The following is a 22,507-nucleotide window of genomic DNA, read 5'->3' as shown; positions in this document are numbered from 1 at the left end:
ATAAACAATGTTACTTTGTATCTCTCCTCTGATCAATGTTTATAGACAATGTTACTTTGTATCTCTCTATCTCTCCTCTGATCAATGTTTATAAACAATGTTACTTTGTATCTCTCTATCTCCCTCTGATCAATGTCTATAAACAATGTTACTTTGTATCTCTCTATCTCCCCTCTGATCAATGTTTATAAACAATGTTACTTTGTATCTCTCTATCTCCCTCTGATCAATGTTTATAAACAATGTTACTTTGTATCTCTTTATCTCCCCTCTGATCAATGTTTATAAACAATGTTACTTTGTATCTCTTTATCTCCCCTCTGATCAATGTGTATAAACAATGTTACTTTGTATCTCTCTATCCCCCTCTGATCAATGTTTATAAACAATGTTACTTTGTATCTCTTTATCTCCCCTCTGATCAATGTGTATAAACAATGTTACTTTGTATCTCTCCTCTGATCAATGTTTATAGACAATGTTACTTTGTATCTCTCTATCTCTCCTCTGATCAATGTTTATAAACAATGTTACTTTGTATCTCTCTATCTCCCTCTGATCAATGTTTATAAACAATGTTACTTTGTATCTCTCTATATCAAAGAACAATTTCCCTCCTCTATTAGAGCTATGCTGTGTAAATCTGGATGGATAGAAATACAAAAGCCTTTGATGGGTAAAGCGTCTCCCAGATATGTATTTCAGCTGTTTGCCCGGAGTTCTGCTCTAAAGGGAACCTGCCAGGATAGAATGACAGGAGTTGTCATTGACTGCCATTACTGCCCTCCTGGCTTCAGTCCTTGAATCTCAGAGCAAGCCAGTGATTGGTGACACCAACAATCTTCTCGAGTCATTGAATGGTGACACCAGGGGTCCTCTTGTTCCGGGTCAATGACTCATAAAGTGAAGCCATGATGAGGATAACCCCCTTATAACAGACGCCAGCAATGATGGCTCCCATGTTACTGTGACAGGTTCTCTTTTATCATGTGGCTAGCCAGTCTTGTTCTCCAGTACAGGTGGCACTGTGATGGGGGAGCAGGAAAGGAGCGCACATTGTCAATCTGACGCCCCCGTCTGTCTATATAGTTGAGGTTGTGTTCTGTTTGTGTCTTGCAGCGACTCTGTACACCTCGTGTATCCTGATCGGCGTTTTCCTGAACGGCACGGTGCCGATCTTCTTTGAGATGTTCGTGGAGACGGTTTATCCGGTGCCGGAGGGGATCACCTGCGGATTCGTCACCTTCCTCAGTAATATCTTCACCGGGCTCCTGTTGGTGCTTTTAACCTTCTATCACACAGGTGAGTGACGCAGACGGTGCATCATTGTATCTCTTGTGACGTCTCCTTTTTATATCTCATAGAGCTGACCCAAAGCCTTCAAGTGGAAGGAAAGGCGACAAGTAAACTACTTCCCCCAATGGTGCCCCTGGCATCAGACTTACCATTGATGTTTAAACAAAGAAAACAATAAAATGTGTTTGTCTGTGGTCACGTAACCTCTAATCTTTGACGCTGGTCCCCAGTGGCAGGTAGAGATTTGCATCAGGACGGACATTCATACAGGAAGTGACATCACCATATTGGAAGAGGAGAGTTGCTGTATGTTACTATCTAGATTAAGGGACAGCCAGAGCTCAGTTAATAACACATGCGCACTGGAGGAAGTCTCCGACGTGCCGAGCATTTTGGAATATAGAAAGAAAAAGCTGGTAATAATAATGCAGCTTCTGGGTACTGCCAACGTTTGGGGGAATCGGCCATTTTGAATTGTGGCTGCATAGCGTTGTCAGCCCAGCACAGGAAGTCATGTGGTAATAACGGTAACAGTGGGATCACCAAGAAAGCTTTTTTGATTTTTGCCTGGAGAGATATTGTAGGTCAACAGAACCCAAAACTGATGGGAATTCATAATGTCCCTCACTATATAATTTTGCTTATTCACTTGATTTAACTACTCCAAACTACTGGGGGAAATCTCAGCATTGTGGGAGGGGCAGAGACACAAACTACTGGAGGGAAATCTCTCCATTGTGGGAGGGGCAGAGACACAAACTACTGGAGGGAAATCTCACTATTTCATTGATGTTTAAACAAAGAAAACAATAAAATGTGTTTGTCTGTGGTCACGTAACCTCTAATCTTTGACGCTGGTCCCCAGTGGCAGGTAGAGATTTGCATCAGGACGGACATTCATACAGGAAGTGACATCACCATATTGGAAGAGGAGAGTTGCTGTATGTTACTATCTAGATTAAGGGACAGCCAGAGCTCAGTTAATAACACATGCGCACTGGAGGAAGTCTCCGACGTGCCGAGCATTTTGGAATATAGAAAGAAAAAGCTGGTAATAATAATGCAGCTTCTGGGTACTGCCAACGTTTGGGGGAATCGGCCATTTTGAATTGTGGCTGCATAGCGTTGTCAGCCCAGCACAGGAAGTCATGTGGTAATAACGGTAACAGTGGGATCACCAAGAAAGCTTTTTTGATTTTTGCCTGGAGAGATATTGTAGGTCAACAGAACCCAAAACTGATGGGAATTCATAATGTCCCTCACTATATAATTTTGCTTATTCACTTGATTTAACTACTCCAAACTACTGGGGGAAATCTCAGCATTGTGGGAGGGGCAGAGACACAAACTACTGGAGGGAAATCTCTCCATTGTGGGAGGGGCAGAGACACAAACTACTGGAGGGAAATCTCACTATTGTGGGAGGGGCTGAGACACAACTACTGGAGGAAATTTCACCTTTGTGGGAGGGGCAGAAACACACTACTGGGAGGGGCAGAGACACACTACTGGGAGGGGAAATCCCACCATTGTGGGAGGGGCCGAAACACTACTGGGAGGGGGAATCTCACCATTGTGGGAGGGGCAGAGACACTACTGGGAGGGGGAATCTCACCATTGTGGGAGGGGCAGAGACACTACTGGGAGGGGAATCTCACCATTGTGGGAGGGGCAGAGACACACTACTGGGAGGGGGAATCTCACCATTGTGGGAGGGGCAGAGACACAAACTACTGGAGGGAAATCTCACTATTGTGGGAGGGGCTGAGACACAACTACTGGAGGAAATTTCACCATTGTGGGAGGGGCTGAGGCACAGCTACTGGACGAAATCTCACCATTGTGGGAGAGGCAGAAACACTACTGGGAGGGGCAGAGACACACTACTGGGAGGGGAAATCCCACCATTGTGGGAGGGGCTGAGACACACTACTGGGAGGGGAATCTTACAATTGTGGGAGGGGCAGAGACACTACTGGGAGGGGGAATCTCACCATTGTGGGAGGGGCAGAGACACTACTGGGAGGGGAATCTCACCATTGTGGGAGGGGCAGAGACACACTACTGGGAGGGGGAATCTCACAACTAAGGCCTCTTAAAAAAATAAAAAAAAACCTGGGAAAACTAAACCTAAACTGTGGTTTTGGTTGGAGTTGACCTTTAAGGCTGACTGTAGTTTTATGGGGATATGCTCTGTATTTAGACATTTATTTTGGGAGCAATAAGGCTCAGTGAGCGTCTTTAGTGAGAATAGTTCAGATTTTGGAATGGTTCCTCTCATTGATCTGATAAGCCGTGTGGAATTGCCTAGGTGTTGGGTGGTTTCTATTTATCTGTCCCAGAGATTTGTGATCTCCTCTGCGCAGCGTCTGTCGTGGAGCCGCAGACCTCCGATAATCTCTCTCCTGATGGCCCTGAGTAATGATCCAATTTCACCCGTGTAGATTAGTACTGCGGCAGCATCCCTCTGTTGTGTGGTGATGGGGTGAGGTGACGGCGCCTCGTTGGCACTTGTCTTTATATCCGCTGAATTTCTGTGCCGGCATGGTTTGTATTGCTCTTAGTTATTGTGATATGTTATGTGGTATGTTCATCTGTACGGTCAGCCTGCAGGAGGTTTGATTTATCGATGATCCAAACACAATATATCAGATGCAGAGGAATCTAAAGTAGCGTGTCCCCCCCCCCTTCCTCCCCCACCGGACACATCCATTTACTTCTATAGACTTAAAGGGGATCGTATGTCAAAAAATACTGTATTCTGACATCTGAATACAATAATGGTAATTATTGTACTTGCCTAATCCATGTAATGGTATTCAGTGTCACAGGCAGGGAACTGTATCCAGGAGATACACAGGTGTCAGGGGGGAGCTCAGGTGGACTAGAGTCATGGAATGCTCTGGGTTTACTGGGTGACACTGGATCCTCCGGGGGGTCACTGGGCAACGTTTAATGCTCTGGGGTCACTAGAAGTTACAGGGTGCTTGGAGATCACTGGGCGACTTGGGATGCTCCAGGGGGTCACTGGGCGACTTGGGATGCTCCCGGGGGTCACTGGGCGACTTGGGATGCTCCCGGGGGTCACTGGGCGACTTGGGATGCTCCGGGGGGGTCACTGGGTGACTTGGGAAGCTCCGGGGGGGTCACTGGGTGCCGAAAGTTTGCTCTATATGGCCAGCTTTAACTGTAGAGTTAAGGATGGGCAGAAATGAATAAACTGTTCAAAATGAATAGCTGTTGTGAAACTACAAGTCCCATGAGGCATTGCAAGACTGAGAAACTCCAGGCATGACTCCCAAAGACAGAGATGTGATGGGATTTGTAGTGTCTGCACAGTTGGAAGTGCCGAGGTTGTCTACACCTGACATGCTCACCATTCCTTCACCACTGTTTGGGCCAGCGGGACCAAAGAGGACCATTCTGTACTTCCGAGCATGGGGGAGCATCCCTCCCACATGACCGTGCTGGTGCTTGGCGATGGCCCGCTCAGTGAGCGCGCTGTGACATGGAGGGGACGCGGAATGCACACAATTGCAAAACGCAAACGCAGCTCTTCCGATGTCTACCGGCGAATGCTGACTGCAGACTTTTCTGGCCCCTCGTCCATCAGAACACCCACCCCCCCCCCGGATCAGCAGCTGTAAGGTCACTGTAGACCTCCACAGACCCGGCGTTCACTTGCGCGGTCAATGGCACGCTGACGTTTCGGGACACGTGTGACATTTCCTTTCATTTCAGGTGTGCGTTCTCCTCCTGCATTGATCCTCATGCGCGCGCCGCGTCCGAGTAGCTTCGCAACAAAAGATGCCGCGTTCTGCGGACTTCGCCGGATCCGCGGGAAGGACGCCCGTTCCACATTTCATTTTAATGATGTCATAAAATATCTAATTACCCGCCAATGATTTAAGGCGGCAAAGCGAGCGCCGTTCAATAATTCAGAGCGCGGTGAAAAGCGCGTTATTAAAAAAGAGCTCCTCATAATGGGCACAGCGGGGGTACAGACCCGGGAACTCAGCACAGGGATGGTGGGGGCTCCTCATAATGGGCACAGCGGGGGTACAGACCCGGGAACTCAGCACAGGGATGGTGGGGGCTCCTCATAATGGGCACAGCGGGGGTACAGACCCGGGAACTCAGCACAGGGATGGTGGGGGCTCCTCATAATGGGCACAGCGGGGGTACAGACCCGGGAACTCAGCACAGGGATGGTGGGGGCTCCTCATAATGGGCACAGCGGGGGTACAGACCCGGGAACTCAGCACAGGGATGGTGGGGGCTCCTCATAATGGGCACAGCGGGGGTACAGACCCGGGAACTCAGCACAGGGATGGTGGGGGCTCCTCATAATGGGCACAGCGGGGGTACAGACCCGGGAACTCAGCACAGGGATGGTGGGGGCTCCTCATAATGGGCACAGCGGGGGTACAGACCCGGGAACTCAGCACAGGGATGGTGGGGGCTCCTCATAATGGGCACAGCGGGGGTACAGACCCGGGAACTCAGCACAGGGATGGTGGGGGCTCCTCATAATGGGCACAGCGGGGGTACAGACCCGGGAACTCAGCACAGGGATGGTGGGGGCTCCTCATAATGGGCACAGCGGGGGTACAGACCCGGGAACTCAGCACAGGGATGGTGGGGGCTCCTCATAATGGGCACAGCGGGGGTACAGACCCGGGAACTCAGCACAGGGATGGTGGGGGCTCCTCATAATGGGCACAGCGGGGGTACAGACCCGGGAACTCAGCACAGGGATGGTGGGGGCTCCTCATAATGGGCACAGCGGGGGTACAGACCCGGGAACTCAGCACAGGGATGGTGGGGGCTCCTCATAATGGGCACAGCGGGGGTACAGACCCGGGAACTCAGCACAGGGATGGTGGGGGCTCCTCATAATGGGCACAGCGGGGGTACAGACCCGGGAACTCAGCACAGGGATGGTGGGGGCTCCTCATAATGGGCACAGCGGGGGTACAGACCCGGGAACTCAGCACAGGGATGGTGGGGGCTCCTCATAATGGGCACAGCGGGGGTACAGACCCGGGAACTCAGCACAGGGATGGTGGGGGCTCCTCATAATGGGCACAGCGGGGGTACAGACCCGGGAACTCAGCACAGGGATGGTGGGGGCTCCTCATAATGGGCACAGCGGGGGTACAGACCCGGGAACTCAGCACAGGGATGGTGGGGGCTCCTCATAATGGGCACAGCGGGGGTACAGACCCGGGAACTCAGCACAGGGATGGTTGGAACCCCTCATAATGGGCACAGCCTGTGTGCAGACCTGAGAACCCTTTATAAAGGCTTCCCATTCTGTAAATACCAGTTGCCTGGCTGTCATTTGAGTATGCAGTTAAGGATTTGTAAACTTTTGCTGATCTGCGTTCTTGTTCTAAGTTAGTGGCTCAAAGTAGTGAAGCGATTGGGTCAGGATATCGGCCAATGCAGCGAGCAATTTCAGAAGGAGTTTTGTCTCCCTCAGTTCAGGTGGGTTGGTGCTTTATAAACCCTTCGGAACAGACACTTTGGCATCATGTGACACCCCAGTGCGGAAAATCCTCCGTATTCTTCTTCACACTCTCTGGATTTTGACTAAATGATGTTCCTATTTCTTCGCACCGCTGGAGATCCTCTTCAGCCGGGACATTCATCTCCTGGTATGTCTGACCGAAATCCTGATGAACATGAATTTATAAGGCTCGTATTTTACATTGGACAGACACTATACGGCTACAAATTCTCATCTCTCAGAATGTCATACTCAGCATGTCTGAGCGAGCGCCGGGCCCCGCCAGAGACGCCCCGCACCCTGTCAGCACTTTCACTGAATCTCTCAAATATAATGTATGAAAAAAAGCATTACTGGGCAAGAGTGACACCAAGTGCAGAAATGTTGGGAACACCGGGGGGAGGGGTCTGAGATGCTGTATATCTGTGCTCTGTGCCTCGGAGTTTCAATATCAGATTTCTTTAGAGCAGTTGTCCCTGGACCTCCTCCAGCCAGGAAATGAGGCGGAGCTCTATCTGACTTCCTGCAGCTTCTAATGCACATCATGAGAAGCTCCCAGTGTGCAGAGACATCAGAGGAAGAGGAGAGGAGCCGGTACAACTGTGCAAGACCGAAGGGAAGGCCGGAGGTCAGATAGAAGACCGAAGGGGAGGATTGAGGTCAGATAGAAGACCGAAGGGAAGGACGGAGGTCAGATAGAAGACCGAAGGGAAGGACGGAGGTCAGCTAGAAGACCGAAGGGAAGGACGGAGGTCAGATAGAAGACCGAAGGGAAGGACGGAGGTCAGATAGAAGACCGAAGGGAAGGACGGAGGTCAGATAGAAGACCGAAGGGAAGGACGGAGGTCAGATAGAAGACTGAAGGGAAGGACGGAGGTCAGATAGAAGACTGAAGGGAAGGACGGAGGTCAGATAGAAGACCGAAGGGAAGGACGGAGGTCAGATAGAAGACTGAAGGGAAGGACGGAGGTCAGATAGAAGACTGAAGGGAAGGACGGAGGTCAGATAGAAGACTGAAGGGAAGGACGGAGGTCAGATAGAAGACTGAAGGGAAGGACGGAGGTCAGATAGAAGACTGAAGGGAAGGACGGAGGTCAGATAGAAGACTGAAGGGAAGGACGGAGGTCAGATAGAAGACTGAAGGGAAGGACGGAGGTCAGATAGAAGACTGAAGGGAAGGACGGAGGTCAGATAGAAGACTGAAGGGAAGGACGGAGGTCAGATAGAAGACTGAAGGGAAGGACGGAGGTCAGATAGAAGACTGAAGGGAAGGACGGAGGTCAGATAGAAGACTGAAGGGAAGGACGGAGGTCAGATAGAAGACTGAAGGGAAGGACGGAGGTCAGATAGAAGACTGAAGGGAAGGACGGAGGTCAGATAGAAGACTGAAGGGAAGGACGGAGGTCAGATAGAAGACTGAAGGGAAGGACGGAGGTCAGATAGAAGACTGAAGGGAAGGACGGAGGTCAGATAGAAGACTGAAGGGAAGGACGGAGGTCAGATAGAAGACTGAAGGGAAGGACGGAGGTCAGATAGAAGACTGAAGGGAAGGACGGAGGTCAGATAGAAGACTGAAGGGAAGGACGGAGGTCAGATAGAAGACTGAAGGGGAGGACGGAGGTCAGATAGAAGACTGAAGGGAAGGACGGAGGTCAGATAGAAGACTGAAGGGAAGGACGGAGGTCAGATAGAAGACTGAAGGGAAGGACGGAGGTCAGATAGAAGACTGAAGGGAAGGACGGAGGTCAGATAGAAGACTGAAGGGAAGGACGGAGGTCAGATAGAAGACTGAAGGGAAGGACGGAGGTCAGATAGAAGACTGAAGGGAAGGACGGAGGTCAGATAGAAGACTGAAGGGAAGGACGGAGGTCAGATAGAAGACTGAAGGGGAGGACGGAGGTCAGATAGAAGACTGAAGGGAAGGACGGAGGTCAGATAGAAGACTGAAGGGAAGGACGGAGGTCAGATAGAAGACTGAAGGGAAGGACGGAGGTCAGATAGAAGACTGAAGGGAAGGACGGAGGTCAGATAGAAGACTGAAGGGAAGGACGGAGGTCAGATAGAAGACTGAAGGGAAGGACGGAGGTCAGATAGAAGACTGAAGGGAAGGACGGAGGTCAGATAGAAGACTGAAGGGAAGGACGGAGGTCAGATAGAAGACTGAAGGGGAGGACGGAGGTCAGATAGAAGACTGAAGGGAAGGACGGAGGTCAGATAGAAGACTGAAGGGAAGGACGGAGGTCAGATAGAAGACTGAAGGGAAGGACGGAGGTCAGATAGAAGACTGAAGGGAAGGACGGAGGTCAGATAGAAGACTGAAGGGAAGGACGGAGGTCAGATAGAAGACTGAAGGGAAGGACGGAGGTCAGATAGAAGACTGAAGGGAAGGACGGAGGTCAGATAGAAGACTGAAGGGAAGGACGGAGGTCAGATAGAAGACTGAAGGGGAGGACGGAGGTCAGATAGAAGACTGAAGGGAAGGACGGAGGTCAGATAGAAGACTGAAGGGAAGGACGGAGGTCAGATAGAAGACTGAAGGGAAGGACGGAGGTCAGATAGAAGACTGAAGGGAAGGACGGAGGTCAGATAGAAGACTGAAGGGAAGGACGGAGGTCAGATAGAAGACTGAAGGGAAGGACGGAGGTCAGATAGAAGACTGAAGGGAAGGACGGAGGTCAGATAGAAGACTGAAGGGAAGGACGGAGGTCAGATAGAAGACTGAAGGGGAGGACGGAGGTCAGATAGAAGACTGAAGGGAAGGACGGAGGTCAGATAGAAGACTGAAGGGAAGGACGGAGGTCAGATAGAAGACTGAAGGGAAGGACGGAGGTCAGATAGAAGACTGAAGGGAAGGACGGAGGTCAGATAGAAGACTGAAGGGAAGGACGGAGGTCAGATAGAAGACTGAAGGGAAGGACGGAGGTCAGATAGAAGACTGAAGGGAAGGACGGAGGTCAGATAGAAGACTGAAGGGAAGGACGGAGGTCAGATAGAAGACTGAAGGGGAGGACGGAGGTCAGATAGAAGACTGAAGGGAAGGACGGAGGTCAGATAGAAGACTGAAGGGGAGGACGGAGGTCAGATAGAAGACTGAAGGGGAGGACGGAGGTCAGAAGACCGAAGGGAAGGACGGAGGTCAGATAGAAGACCGAAGGGAAGGACGGGGGTCAGGTGCAGGACCGAAGGGAAGACCCGGAGGTCAGCTTCAAAATAAAATGTATGTTTATGGCTGACTGAGCCTTTATGAGCTTGGAAGGTTGCGTCATGCATCTCAAGGTGGGAAGAGGGGAGCACAGACATGTACGGAGGTCAGATAGAAGACCGAAGGGAAGGACGGGGGTCAGGTGCAGGACCGAAGGGAAGACCCGGAGGTCAGCTTCAAAATAAAATGTATGTTTATGGCTGACTGAGCCTTTATGAGCTTGGAAGGTTGCGTCATGCATCTCAAGGTGGGAAGAGGTGAGCACAGACATGATCTGAATTTCTGCTGTTTTCGTGCAATGATTATGAGGATTTCAAATGTCTAGACACTGGAGGTGGTCAGCAGTGGCCTCTGTAGCATCCGCAGGACGCTGTGAGGTCCCTCCAGAAATTCCATCTTTCCAGTCAAGTTTTTTTGGAGGTCTTGTCCCCACTTTGGTGCTCGGGGACTGTTGGTCATTGGAACCACCCAGATTGCAGCTCACCTTTTTCCACCACTTGCTTGTCTGTTTTTCTAAAATCCCCGCCCCATATATTTCTGGGATTGTTCCTCCTGGAGGACACGCCATCTTTGTGTTGAACATCTCAGTACACAATTCACTGTGAGGAATTTTCCTCTCGAGTGAAGCTCAAGCATTGCCATTACCACCGGTGCGCTCCATCCGTCAGCTCGCCGGCCTTCTAGAACAACAGTCATTTCTTAGCACGGTTGGTGCTTACAGAACCTGACAGTTGGGGAGTGCCCGTCACTGGAGAATGATGGCTCCCATTTCGACAGCCACCAATGATGCGTCTTCGCATGGTCACCGCGCAGCGTGCGTGATCTGAGCACACATCTTGGTCCTCTGCGTATATTGACATCTCTCAATGCATTCCGCATCCTACTCAATTGCTTATATGTCTGTAAAAGGGAGTTTTGTCTAAAACTACCCATACTGCCACGGTACCGGGCAATGCAAGTCAGGATACTTCACGTTATTGTCTCCATTATGCTTTTTTCTGTATCCACACTTATTAGGACATACCAATTCACAAGGGGATAGTGGTATATGCTGTGAAGTGCCTTAGCCCCATCACTGGGGACAGTGTAGCAACCCTGTAAGATACGATGCAATCGTTCCAATTGTTATAATTCTCATTGGGGATCTCTTTATGCAAATATCAGCTTTGACCAACAAGTTTGGAGCTCCGGCACCCCCCCCCCCTCTCCCTCCGTCCCCATCACAGTTATCTACTGGTCTGTATCGTACCACCCATTACACTTTAGGGCTTTGGTTCTCAACTGGTGGGTCGTAACCCATTTTCAGTGGGTCGCCACATGCCTTTCACTGCACTAGGCGAGAGGCTCCTCAGCCTACCCCTAGTACAGCGCTGTCAGTTCTCGTGCCGAGCAGCCATTCAGCTTGAGGTGGGGTGGGGGTATGGCCACGAGGGAGCTCCAACCATACGTGCATTGCTTACAGTTCCCTCATGTGACCGGAATGACGTTAAGTTCTGGCTCCCGACACCTCTACAGGGAGTGCAAAGGATCTGTACAAGCAATGCACATATGACTGGAGTTCTGTTACAGCGCAGCAGCCCACAATGGACCCCTAAAAATATGCTTGGGAGTGTGTGTGTGAGATTATCTGTGGATGTGTCACAGCCGCTGGGTTTTAAGTAGCTTGGTCAGGATCACAACTGCGGATTCGAGGTTTCGAGGTGTGGATTACTGGACGGCACTCAGTCAATGAACCCCAGGCGTCACTCTCTAGCAATGACAGAGAGTTTGGGGTTCTTGCATCATTCGCCGGTTTCAACAAAAGAACAAAGAATGAATGCGTGAGCGTTATTCGGGCATAACCCCACAATGGACAACTGGGTACTAAAGGTATGATGTGCAAATAGTTCCTCTGAGCAATACGTAACCCCAAGAGAACTCCGGCTATATATTTAGACAGTTCGTATTATCACGGGTACAGGGCCGGCCTTAGGGGTGTGCGAGCAGTGCGGCCGCACAGGGCGCCATGGCAACAAGGGCGTTGACCCCGCTTTTTATATTTTACCAAAAATATGGGTGATAAATGGGTGTGGTTACTGGGGGGTGTGGCCACTAAAGGGTGTGGCCACGGAGGGGTGTGGTCACTGAGGGGCGCTGTAAAGCTTTCTCGCACAGGGCGCCTAAAGGCCTAAGGCCGGCCCTGCACGGGTATAGATATCACAGTCCTTTAGGTTATGTAGGCTAGATATAGCAGATGCAGATCTCAATGCATAATAACATAGGCAGTCCATATAAAGTTATGCACATCTCTCAATACAATAGAGGAGAACCTCTCAAGTCCCATATAATGGCTCCGAGAGCACTGAGAAGTACTTGCGCTTTTAGGTGCAGTGGACTGCGAGGTGCTAGGATCGTCCTCTGGTAGGCAGTGGAGGTAGTATTCCTGGGAGCAAAGTTCCTGGGGTTGTTTGGGCTTGCGAACCCAATAGTGAACACCCTACAGCGTTCACAGCCAGTTTAAATAGGCCGCGGCCGTGACGTCATGGGGCCGCGGCGCACTTCCGCGTTCCAGCGTGGAGCTCATAGCACTTCCCCTAATGGGGGAGGAAACCTTCGGCTGCTTCACCGTCTGATGCGTTCCACGGTGGAACGCACACGGGACGCGGCATGGAGCCGAGGTACGTTACAGGATGTGTCTGTCAGTGTTTTAGTTTGCATACTACCACACAATCGCACCTACTGTTCGTTCTGGTGCGGGAAGAGCATTGTGTTGCAATTAATTTGAATGGCATCCCCGAACACACCTCCCGCCCACAGTTTAATCACTTGCACTGGAACATGCGGTACTGCAATGCTGTGTGTTTTTCATTGTGGTGCGACTTGGGTCGCGACCTAATGACCGGGGACAAATGTGGGTCCTGAGGTTATACAGGTTGAGAACCACTGCTTTAGGGGACCCCAGAATACCCAGCAGGTAGATATGGTGACATCTGACACCCCTGACGGTCCACCTTTTTTAACTCCTGAGGTTGTTTTCAGTTGGATTGAGGATTGCAAAGCAGTGTGGTGCACGGTTTGTCTGCCGCCACAGGGTGCAGGTAGATGATGATGGGGGGCTAAGACCATGGAACATGGGGTTAAGGGACCCCCACCTGGGGAATCGGGACCCAAGATGCTTGTCCCAGAGGGTGGGAGTGGTGCTTGAGGAAAGAGATGGTGGGAATAGATGAGCCACCGAGAGACGTCGGGGCCAAGTCTAGGAAGCGAGAGAAGAAACGAAAAAGGAAGAGGAGAAAAAAATGGGATGGGCGGCAGTCAGGCTGGTCCAATCATAAGGCTTTTACCCTCATTGGTTCCAGCAAATCCATGTCTGGAAATGGCCATCGACATTGCGCTCATGTGTGAGAATCAGATATTCTAGAAGCCTCATTTCTGCTATCCTGCTGATCCGCCTCATAAGTGATCCTTCCAGAACGCTGAAATACATCCCTTAGCTGACAGATTTCTAATGACCGATTTCCTGTGCACCTTCATGTGTAATGTGCTCTCATGTGAAAGAAAAAGGAAGGATCCAAGAGTATTGGGTAGTCGCTGAGTTTGTGGGCAATTGGACATTTTGGGGCAAGACAGAGAGATGTGTAACAAAGTCACTTTTCCCGTCTCACATCTCCAACATCTATTTGTAACCTTTGGCGAGAACTTGTGTAGTCTAGATGGGGTCTATAGTCTATACCAGGGGTAGGCAACCTTGGCTCTACAGCAGTGCTGCAAATACTATTCCCATCATGCTAATGCCTCTGAGAGTCATGCCTGTGGCTTGCAATGCCTTATGGGATTTGTAGTTTCAGCACAGCTGGAGAGCCAAGGTTGCCTACCCCTGGTCTATACCAAAACAATATTGCTTTGTAATTTGGATTCCCGAGTCCTTGTACAAATAGAGGACTTCACCGAGATGAGAATTCTATGTCTGTGGGCCGTAAAACATTTACCAAGATCCCTTTCCCATTTTGGCAAGAAGGAAGGGAGAATGTCCGGGCCAGGGGAGGACAATAAAAAGTAGATCCGTGAGAGTCTTAGAGGGCCTTCTTTTGAACATGGGGCTTCCAGTTCCGTCAACAATCTATAAAATTTTGAGGCTTGGAGCAAGTTTGAGAAGTTATGATGCAGCTGTAGAACCTTCCAAAATGGTAGGCAAAAGGGTCCACCAGGGGGCATTGGGTGTGCTATAGTTGGCCATGAAGAATGCTTAAGAAAGTGTGATGCCCTTAAAGAGCCCTCGGTGCAGAGTTTTAGAAGGGAGGGGGCAGAGTAGCTGGGAATAAAGTTGGGATTTCCCAGAATCGGAAATAACTGAGAAGTGTAGAACAAGAGCTTAAACTTCTAGAAAGCCCTGCGATAAAAAAAAAACCAAGGTGGGGGCCAATGAGTGGAGATTTCAGATGAAGGGATCGATTTGAGGGCACCACAGAGGTGTAACGGAGTGGTAATGCTCCATATGCCCCCATAACTTGGATTGGGCATGCCAGTACCAATCCAAGTCTCACCAGATGGGTACCATAGTGGTATTTCTCCAGGTCTGACCTGGCCAATCCTTCCTGGGATAAAGGTGGGTCTGGGTGCGAAATCCAGAAGGTGCCATTTCAGTGTCTGTGAAGGTTCTCCTTTATCCAAGTCATGGGTATATCTGTAAAAAAATAAGTCAAGGCAACTGGACTTGCTGTATCTTTCTTGAAGACGTTTCACTGGACATCCGATCAGCTTTCTGAATTGAGAAAGCTGGTCAGATGTCCAGTGAAACGTCTTCAAAAACGATAGAGCAAGTCCAGTTGCCTTGACTTATTTTTTTACAGATGTGCCATTTCAGTGTTCTGTCATTATTATTAACCTTTTCTTTAAAGGAGAACTATGGGGTTAAGGCTTTTCCCCATAGTTCTCCGGCTAATGGGAGGACACAAACTAGCGTCCTCCCGTCACCCTAGGCTCAGTATATAGAGGGCTACAGATCGCAGTATACTGAGCCTAGGGTGACGGGAGGATGCTAGTTTGTGTCCTCCCGTTACCCTAAGGAGAACTATGGGGAAAAGCCTTAACTCTGCTGCTTGCGGTATACTGAGACGCCTCAGCTGAAGCGGATCCCGACAATTGTGCCGGGATCCACCCAGCTGCGTGACTGACAGCTGGCTCTGCCTATCTAGAGGTCTACCCGCCCCCTCCCCCGTCCTTTCTGCCAGTCAGCGCTGACAGATCGGAGCGGGGAGGGGGGAATCCAGCCCCTCCCCCTGTCACGGCAGAGAGCCGTGACAGGATCGAGAGGTGAGCGAACGCCGGTATGTGTTCACTCACCTCCCGATCTACTGAGCCGACCTGTGACAGTCTCATTGTCACAGGTCGGCTACAACTATGAGGTGAGTGAAAAGCACCCACCTCATAGTTCTCCTTTTAACTTGATATTCAGTTTTGCCAAAATGTAAGAGTTTTGTGGGTTACGTCAGACTTTAATATATATATTTATACCAAGGGATACGTGAAAAAAGGCATTTAAACAGACAGTGTGGTAGGTAATTAGGAAAACCACTATGGCCATATGATTGGTTGTTAGTGGGCTTTGCCAACTTAAACATATTGTAATCAGATGGTAATACACAACATGTGCCAATATTTGTTCCTGTGCGATGCCTGTTGTTCTAAAGACATTATCAAATCTGATGTGTGTTATAAATATTGTAGAGGCCTAGAAGGACTGAATGAGGGTCTGGTTAACCCGCCTGTGAGTCTACCTGCCACTTAGCTGGTTACCCACCAACAAAATGGCCACACCAGTGCCAAGGTGCATTGCGGTGTGCCACAAGTCAACCATATTGTGTCAAAGCTGGAACGTGTCCACATTCGTCAGCCCTGATCAGGTGACCTGGGAGCAGGAGGGGCTATCTTGGGACCAGCCATTGGGCAGCGAGGTTCTGAAGGCGTTGTGCACACAGGCTTCAGCTTGTATAAGAGCAGAATGTACAGAAAGCTTTTACAGAGCAAGCTTTGTGGAAGCTTTTAAAGCACCTTCAGCTCCAGTTTGTGGCTGTGAAATAACAGATCTAAATTGGAGTGAAAATGTAACTTTAAACAAGCTGCTGGCAGACCGAAATCAATGTTCGCATCGTCCTGAAGCCTGCTCGGAGCTTGCTTAGAGTGACAGGATTGATTCTCATTAAGATCTGTGTGTTAACCAGTTCAGCTCTCACACTGGTACACCGCATGTGGACTGCTGAGCAATTGTTACATTTCTTCTCTGGGGATAGTTTATTCAGAAAAACATTTTCATCATAACAAGGTTGTGTGGGTGTGTATATGTCTATATATAATATACACACACCTACACATGCACGTGCTGTAAACAATGCAATATAAAAGTAAGGCACATTATGGGCTAATTGGAGTAAACTAAATTTGCTTTGAATTGGATTGCAGCTCGTCTCTTCTGATCTGTAGATACATAAAACAAAGTAAATAAAATAGTAATAATGTTTTGTCTCTCATGTCTGAACAATAAACAATGTTACTTTGTATCTCTCTATAAACATTGATCAGAGGGAGATAGAGAGATACAAAGTAACATTGTTTATAAACATTGATCAGAGGGAGATAGAGAGATACAAAGTAACATTGTTTATAAACATTGATCAGCGGGAGAGAGATACAAAGTAACATTGTTTATAAACATTGATCAGAGGGAGAGAGATACAAAGTAACATTGTTTATAAACATTGATCAGAGGAAGAGAGGGGAACAATGTTTATAAACAATGTTACTTTATATCTCTCTATCTCCCTCTGATCAATGTCTATAAACAATGTTACTTTGTATCGCTCTATCTCCCTCTGATCAATGTCTATAAACAATGTTACTTTGTATCGCTCTATCTCCCTCTGATCAATGTCTATAAACAATGTTACTTTGTATCGCTCTATCTCCCTCTGATCAATGTCTATAAACAATGTTACTTTGTATCGCTCTATCTCCCTCTGATCAATGTCTATAAACAATGTTACTTTGTATCGCTCTATCTCCCTCTGATCAATGTCTATAAACAATGTTACTTTGTATCGCTCTATCTCCCTCTGATCAATGTCTATAAACAATGTTACTTTGTATCGCTCTATCTCCCTCTGATCAATGTCTATAAACAATGTTACTTTGTATCGCTCTATCTCCCTCTGATCAATGTCTATAAACAATGTTACTTTGTATCGCTCTATCTCCCTCTGATCAATGTCTATAAACAATGTTACTTTGTATCGCTCTATCTCCCTCTGATCAATGTCTATAAACAATGTTACTTTGTATCGCTCTATCTCCCTCTGATCAATGTCTATAAACAATGTTACTTTGTATCGCTCTATCTCCCTCTGATCAATGTCTATAAACAATGTTACTTTGTATCGCTCTATCTCCCTCTGATCAATGTCTATAAACAATGTTACTTTGTATCGCTCTATCTCCCTCTGATCAATGTCTATAAACAATGTTACTTTGTATCGCTCTATCTCCCTCTGATCAATGTCTATAAACAATGTTACTTTGTATCTCTCTCTCTCTCTCGGTACTTGGTACCATCCTCAATCTGGAGCTGACGCTTGCTGTACACACTGCTCTTGTGTTGCCAGAATACGTCAGTGATGGAAGGGGAGTGAAGCGGTTTTTGGCAGCAGTGTCCCTTCAATACTTACAAAGCATTTTATAACGTTACTGGTGTAAAACAAATAGAAATGTTGGTAGAATAACGTCACGCTGTGTAAATAAAAGCCGCGCCTGCGTTTCTCCTGTGTGGGAGCAGACCGGGGTGATGCTTCTCTGTTTCTTGTATTTACACAGCTCTATCCTGGACGAATTGGTGCCTCACAGGCTCCTGTATCCTCGGCCTGGTGCTCATTATCTGCCTGAGGGACGCCGCCGCCAAACACGCTCACCCAAAGTACACCATCTGAATGTCCTCCCCGTGATTCAATGTTGTCTTTTCATTTCCAGAGTTGTCGTGGCTGAACTGGTGCCTGACGGGATCTTCCTTGCTCAGCTTGCTTTTTATTGTGTGCTTCAGGGAGTCCTACGACAGACTCTATCTGGACGTCTTTATTTCCGTCTGATGGCCCCCGGACGGGACTGAACTGTCGGATTAGGTTTTGCACATAATGGACTGTAGCCGTGGACTGCCGAAGCTGCACTACTAACGGACTGTCTCGTCGTTTCACTCCCCGCACCGGAGAACCCGGGACTCTCCTTTCCTCGAGGAAGTCTTTTTAATTGTCGTCCTTCTCCGGATACGTTAATAAAAATGAACCTTTTTATCTTTTAATGAAGAATGGAGGACGACGCGTTCACTACGATTTTTATATTCAGCGTTGGGAGCGTTTTATTGGTTCGCTGGCACTTTATCTTGCTGTCTGCTCCGTGTCCTTGCCCGCTCCCATACTGGTGGAGGAAACCGGATTTAAAGAGCCCCTGTCATCCGTACTGAGGGCGGCCATCGTGTAAAGCAGACTTTAAAAAAAAGGTGCACTGGGTAAGTGTGACGTCTCTATGGCTCGAGGTGTGGAGGTCACTGGCTAGATGTTGTGTCAGTCCATACAATGCTGTTTATTGATGACGGGTACTCTTGGTTGGGTGGCGGGGGAGGGGATAGGAGAGATTTAGACAGATGTTGCACTAGTCCAGTGGTGGCGAACCTTGGCACTCCAGCTGTGCCAAAACTACAAATCCCAACATGCATCTGCCTCTGGGAGTTATGTCTGTGGCTGTCAGAGCCTAGCAATGCCTCATGGGAGTTGTAGTTCCAAAACAACTGGGGTGCCAAGGTTCGCCACCACTGCACTAGTCTATCACATTCTGCCGGTCACGGGCCCCCTTCTACTGATCCCATTGGGCCCTGTATGTGAGTTCTGCCTGTACCCCCCTATTGGCGGCCCTGATCTTCCTTCATACTGTGTGATAAAGGGACTAAAATTGTTAGGACAGTAATCGGGACTTTGTCTCTGAAAGTTCTCAGTCATCCTGGTCATTGTGTATCTTCAGGAAAGACACAGCCAGGTCCAGCTGCTTGGATAAAAAAAATTTAATCGATGTTTTGCTGCTCATCTGACTAGCTTTCTCTATTCAGAATGACTTCTCTGGGAATGAAGATGGTCAATGTTGCTCCAATCCACATGATCGGTTTATCGTACCCAGCATGGGCTCAGAGACCTCCAGGGAGGTAAGGAGCTGATTGCAGTGGCATGATTGGAGCTAGCAGGTGCTATTAAGTCTTTCTGAATTGAGAAAGCTGGTCGGATGACCAGCAAAACGTCCTCAAGCAAAATGCAGAGAGTCCTGTTGCCTTGATTTATGTTACAGATATTTCTACCAGTTTGCTCTACTATCGATGTGTAGCACTGTACACCTATCCACTAACCTCACCGCAGGCGTCTTTATGACCTCGAATTGATCGGTCAGCTTTCACAAAGTCTGTTTTATGTCAAACTCATCCAAATCAACAATTGTACCCTCCTTTAAAGGACACTTTTATATAGTTACCCCAACCCCTTCAGAGTTTATACCCCCTCCCCCTGTCCAGTCTCCTTCCTGATCCGTGGGGAGCCGCACAGCCTCCATTGAGGGACCTAAAGGGAAGAATGAACTACGTGTGAGGCAAAGATGCTGCTTTAGTTTACACAAACCCCCCCCAATGTTTTTAGGTACCTGTTCTTGCCCCTGTGAACCCCTCTGTGGTGGTAAACTCCCTGGCCGGTCCCTCACTTCTGTGCATGTGCTGAGAACACCCCAATATTCCTCATTACAGGACAGTGGGCGGGGCTATGCAAATCATTCCTTTACACCTCAACAGTCAGATGCTCATCCAGAACCGCAGAGGTATAGTGCAAATATGGCCTAATATTATAGGGGCCTGGGCCCTCCAGCTGCTATGGAACTATAAGTCCCATGATGCATTGCAGGTCTCCCAGAAGCAGAGGCATGATGGGATGTATAGCGTCAGCACAGTTGGGGTGCCAGGGTAGCCTACCCCTGTTACAGAGGTATTGCATACAGGGGTTTTCAGGCACCTTGGCCATCGTCAGTGCAGCGTATGGGAGGGAACCAGAGGTACATGTATGGAAACTAGAAGAAGGCCTTAGGACCCAACGAGGCAATATAACTATACAGGTTCTATCATCAGTTCTCCCCAAGCACTCCACTTTTAGGTGACGCTCTCCTTCAGCGTTTCTTCATCCGAATCTCTGGGTGTGGGGTGCGCACATTGATGATGTCACCGAATGGTCACATGGAAGGCACTCTGTCGTCGTAGAGCAGGGGCGTGCAAACTCCCAGCTGTGGTGAAAATACAAATCTCACCATACCTCTGGGAGTCATGCCTGTGGCTGTCAGTCTTGCAATGCCTCATGGCAGGGCGGGCGTCCCGAGGCCGGGTGACACCCCTCCGTAACATCACCACGTGTGTGCGCGATGATGTCGTCGTGCAGGCGCGGTCATTTAATTGATGCCTGCCGGCGGCCGTCTTGCTCATGGACGCCAGCAGAGAGAGGAGGGGACATTCACCGGGCGGGATAACGTTTGTTGTCGAGTCCCCTCCTCTCTCCTGGGCCCGGAAACAATCTGGTCTGGTCTGGAGATGATGTGGTGTGAATGAGCCACAAATCACTAATTCCTTCACAGTTTGCATCTAGTCTGGTAGACTTTTGTGATACACAATTGTCAGTGAATCTCATAAAGATCGTTCAGTAAAGCTGATGATACACTTAAGGGGTCTATTTTATACACAATTTGCAGAGCCGTTTGCCCCGGAATCTCAGTGAACGTTCATTCTGTGCAAATAGAGGCAAAAAACAAAACAAAACGTTCTCGGTATATTTTATTTTTGGCCCAAATGTAATGCAATACCACCCGATGGCCACTAGATGGAGCCAAAGAGATGGTTTTCATTCCCTGTGTTTCTCAGCTCCATCTAGTGGCCATCATGTGGTATTGCATTACATTTGGGCCAAAAATATATCGAGAACGTTCGTTTGTTGCCTTTCTCCGCAGAGAGCGAACGGGCAATTGTTTCTGCAAGATGTGAAATGTTTCGGGGCTTGGTCACACCAAATGCGGCAAAACGCACTGCACTGCATGTGCAGAGACTCGCGCAGATCTGGTCCGGATTTGGTGTGAACGAGCCCTCATACCAGTGTTGAACGATCTTATGGTCTATGGTCGGCATCAGAATCTGAGCACCTGTCTCCTGGTCGTATTGGCGACTTCCAAGTTCTTTGTGTCCCTGATTCTGATTGGCTATGATATGCGGTGTCTCCTCCCACCTCCATGCTGCTATTTCCCCCTCCCCGGGGTAGTGGGGAGCTCTGTCCTCTCTGATTATAGGTGGATGATGTTTTCTAATCTCCGTGTCGCTGTTTGTTGGTGATTTACGAATAAAGTTTTGAATTTCTGTTTTTCTATTAACTCGCTCACTGCTGGTGAAGTGTCGGTTAGTCTTTTTTTATAGCGATTTTGTTTTTAATTTTTAACCTGAAATAAATGTTTTAAAACTTTATTCTGTGTCTGCGCATTCCTTTTATTCGTTGTTGTTGTTTTTTTAAACTTTGTAATTTTTTTTATATTTTTCTTCTTTTTTTTTTATTCATTTTTTTATTCAATATTTTTTTTTTTTTACTTTTAGGGGCTTCGGGGAAATATTGGGGGTCTAAACAGATCCCTGGTATTTCCCTTTTTAAAATAGAAAAAGAGATTGAGACACACAGAGCCCTCAGACACACAGAGCCCTCAGAGACACACACAGAGCCCTCAGAGACACACACAGAGCCCTCAGAGACACACACAGAGCCCTCAGAGACACACAGAGCCCTCAGAGACACACAGAACCCTCAGAGACACGCGCAGAGACACTCCGCGCAGAGCCCCTCCAGGGACGCGCAGAGCCCCTCCAGAGATGCGCAGAGTCCCTCCAGAGACGCGCAGAGTCCCTCCAGAGACGCGCAGAGACACAGAAACAGGTGCAAAATGTTAATAGACTAAAAATATATAATAACATGGCAGGTGAGTGATGAATAAAGACTCCTCGGGTCCATCTGGGAATGTAGGTACATGACATGAAAACATACACAGAGGGCGGTGTTTCAAATCTGTAGCAGTTGTCCACGGCAACCAATCAGCTTCTCTCTCTCTCATTTTTACATTTTACCTGAGCAAACTGAAGAGAGAAGCTGATTGGTTGCCGTGGGCAAAAGCTTCATACTCTGTATTGCTCCGGGGTGGAGGCTGGATGTCTCCGGGGTCTCACGTGGGCTGTGTGGGGTAGGTGGCTGTGCAGGTTCTATGGTGGACTGTGTGGACTCTCAGGCGGCTGTGCGGGGTCTGTGCTGGGCTGTGCGGGGTCTATGATGGGCTGTGCGGGGTATATGGTGGTCTGTGCGGGGTCTCAGGTGGGCTGTGCGTGGTGTCAGGTGGGCTGTGCGGGGTGTCAGGTGGGCTGTGCGGGGTGTTAG

General features: G+C 48.8%; 1 protein-coding gene across 1 annotated transcript in view; it reads left to right on the top strand.

Moving 5' to 3' along the window:
- Positions 1-18,475, top strand: part of DIRC2 (disrupted in renal carcinoma 2) — a 52,246-nt gene extending 33,771 nt beyond the window's left edge. The window contains 2 exon segments of the mRNA XM_018558091.1: positions 1,120-1,302; positions 18,006-18,475. Of these exon segments, the coding sequence (XP_018413593.1) occupies positions 1,120-1,302; positions 18,006-18,121 (299 nt within the window). The 3' untranslated portion in view covers positions 18,122-18,475.
- The last annotated feature ends 4,032 nt before the right edge of the window (positions 18,476-22,507 follow it).

The sequence above is a fragment of the Nanorana parkeri genome, unplaced genomic scaffold, assembly GCF_000935625.1.
Source record: "Nanorana parkeri isolate BGI_ZX_2015 unplaced genomic scaffold, ASM93562v1 scaffold320, whole genome shotgun sequence".
Taxonomy (NCBI): Eukaryota; Metazoa; Chordata; class Amphibia; order Anura; family Dicroglossidae; genus Nanorana; species Nanorana parkeri.
The sequence above is the reverse complement of the archived record's forward strand: the minus strand, read 5'-3'. Positions and strand labels throughout refer to the sequence as shown.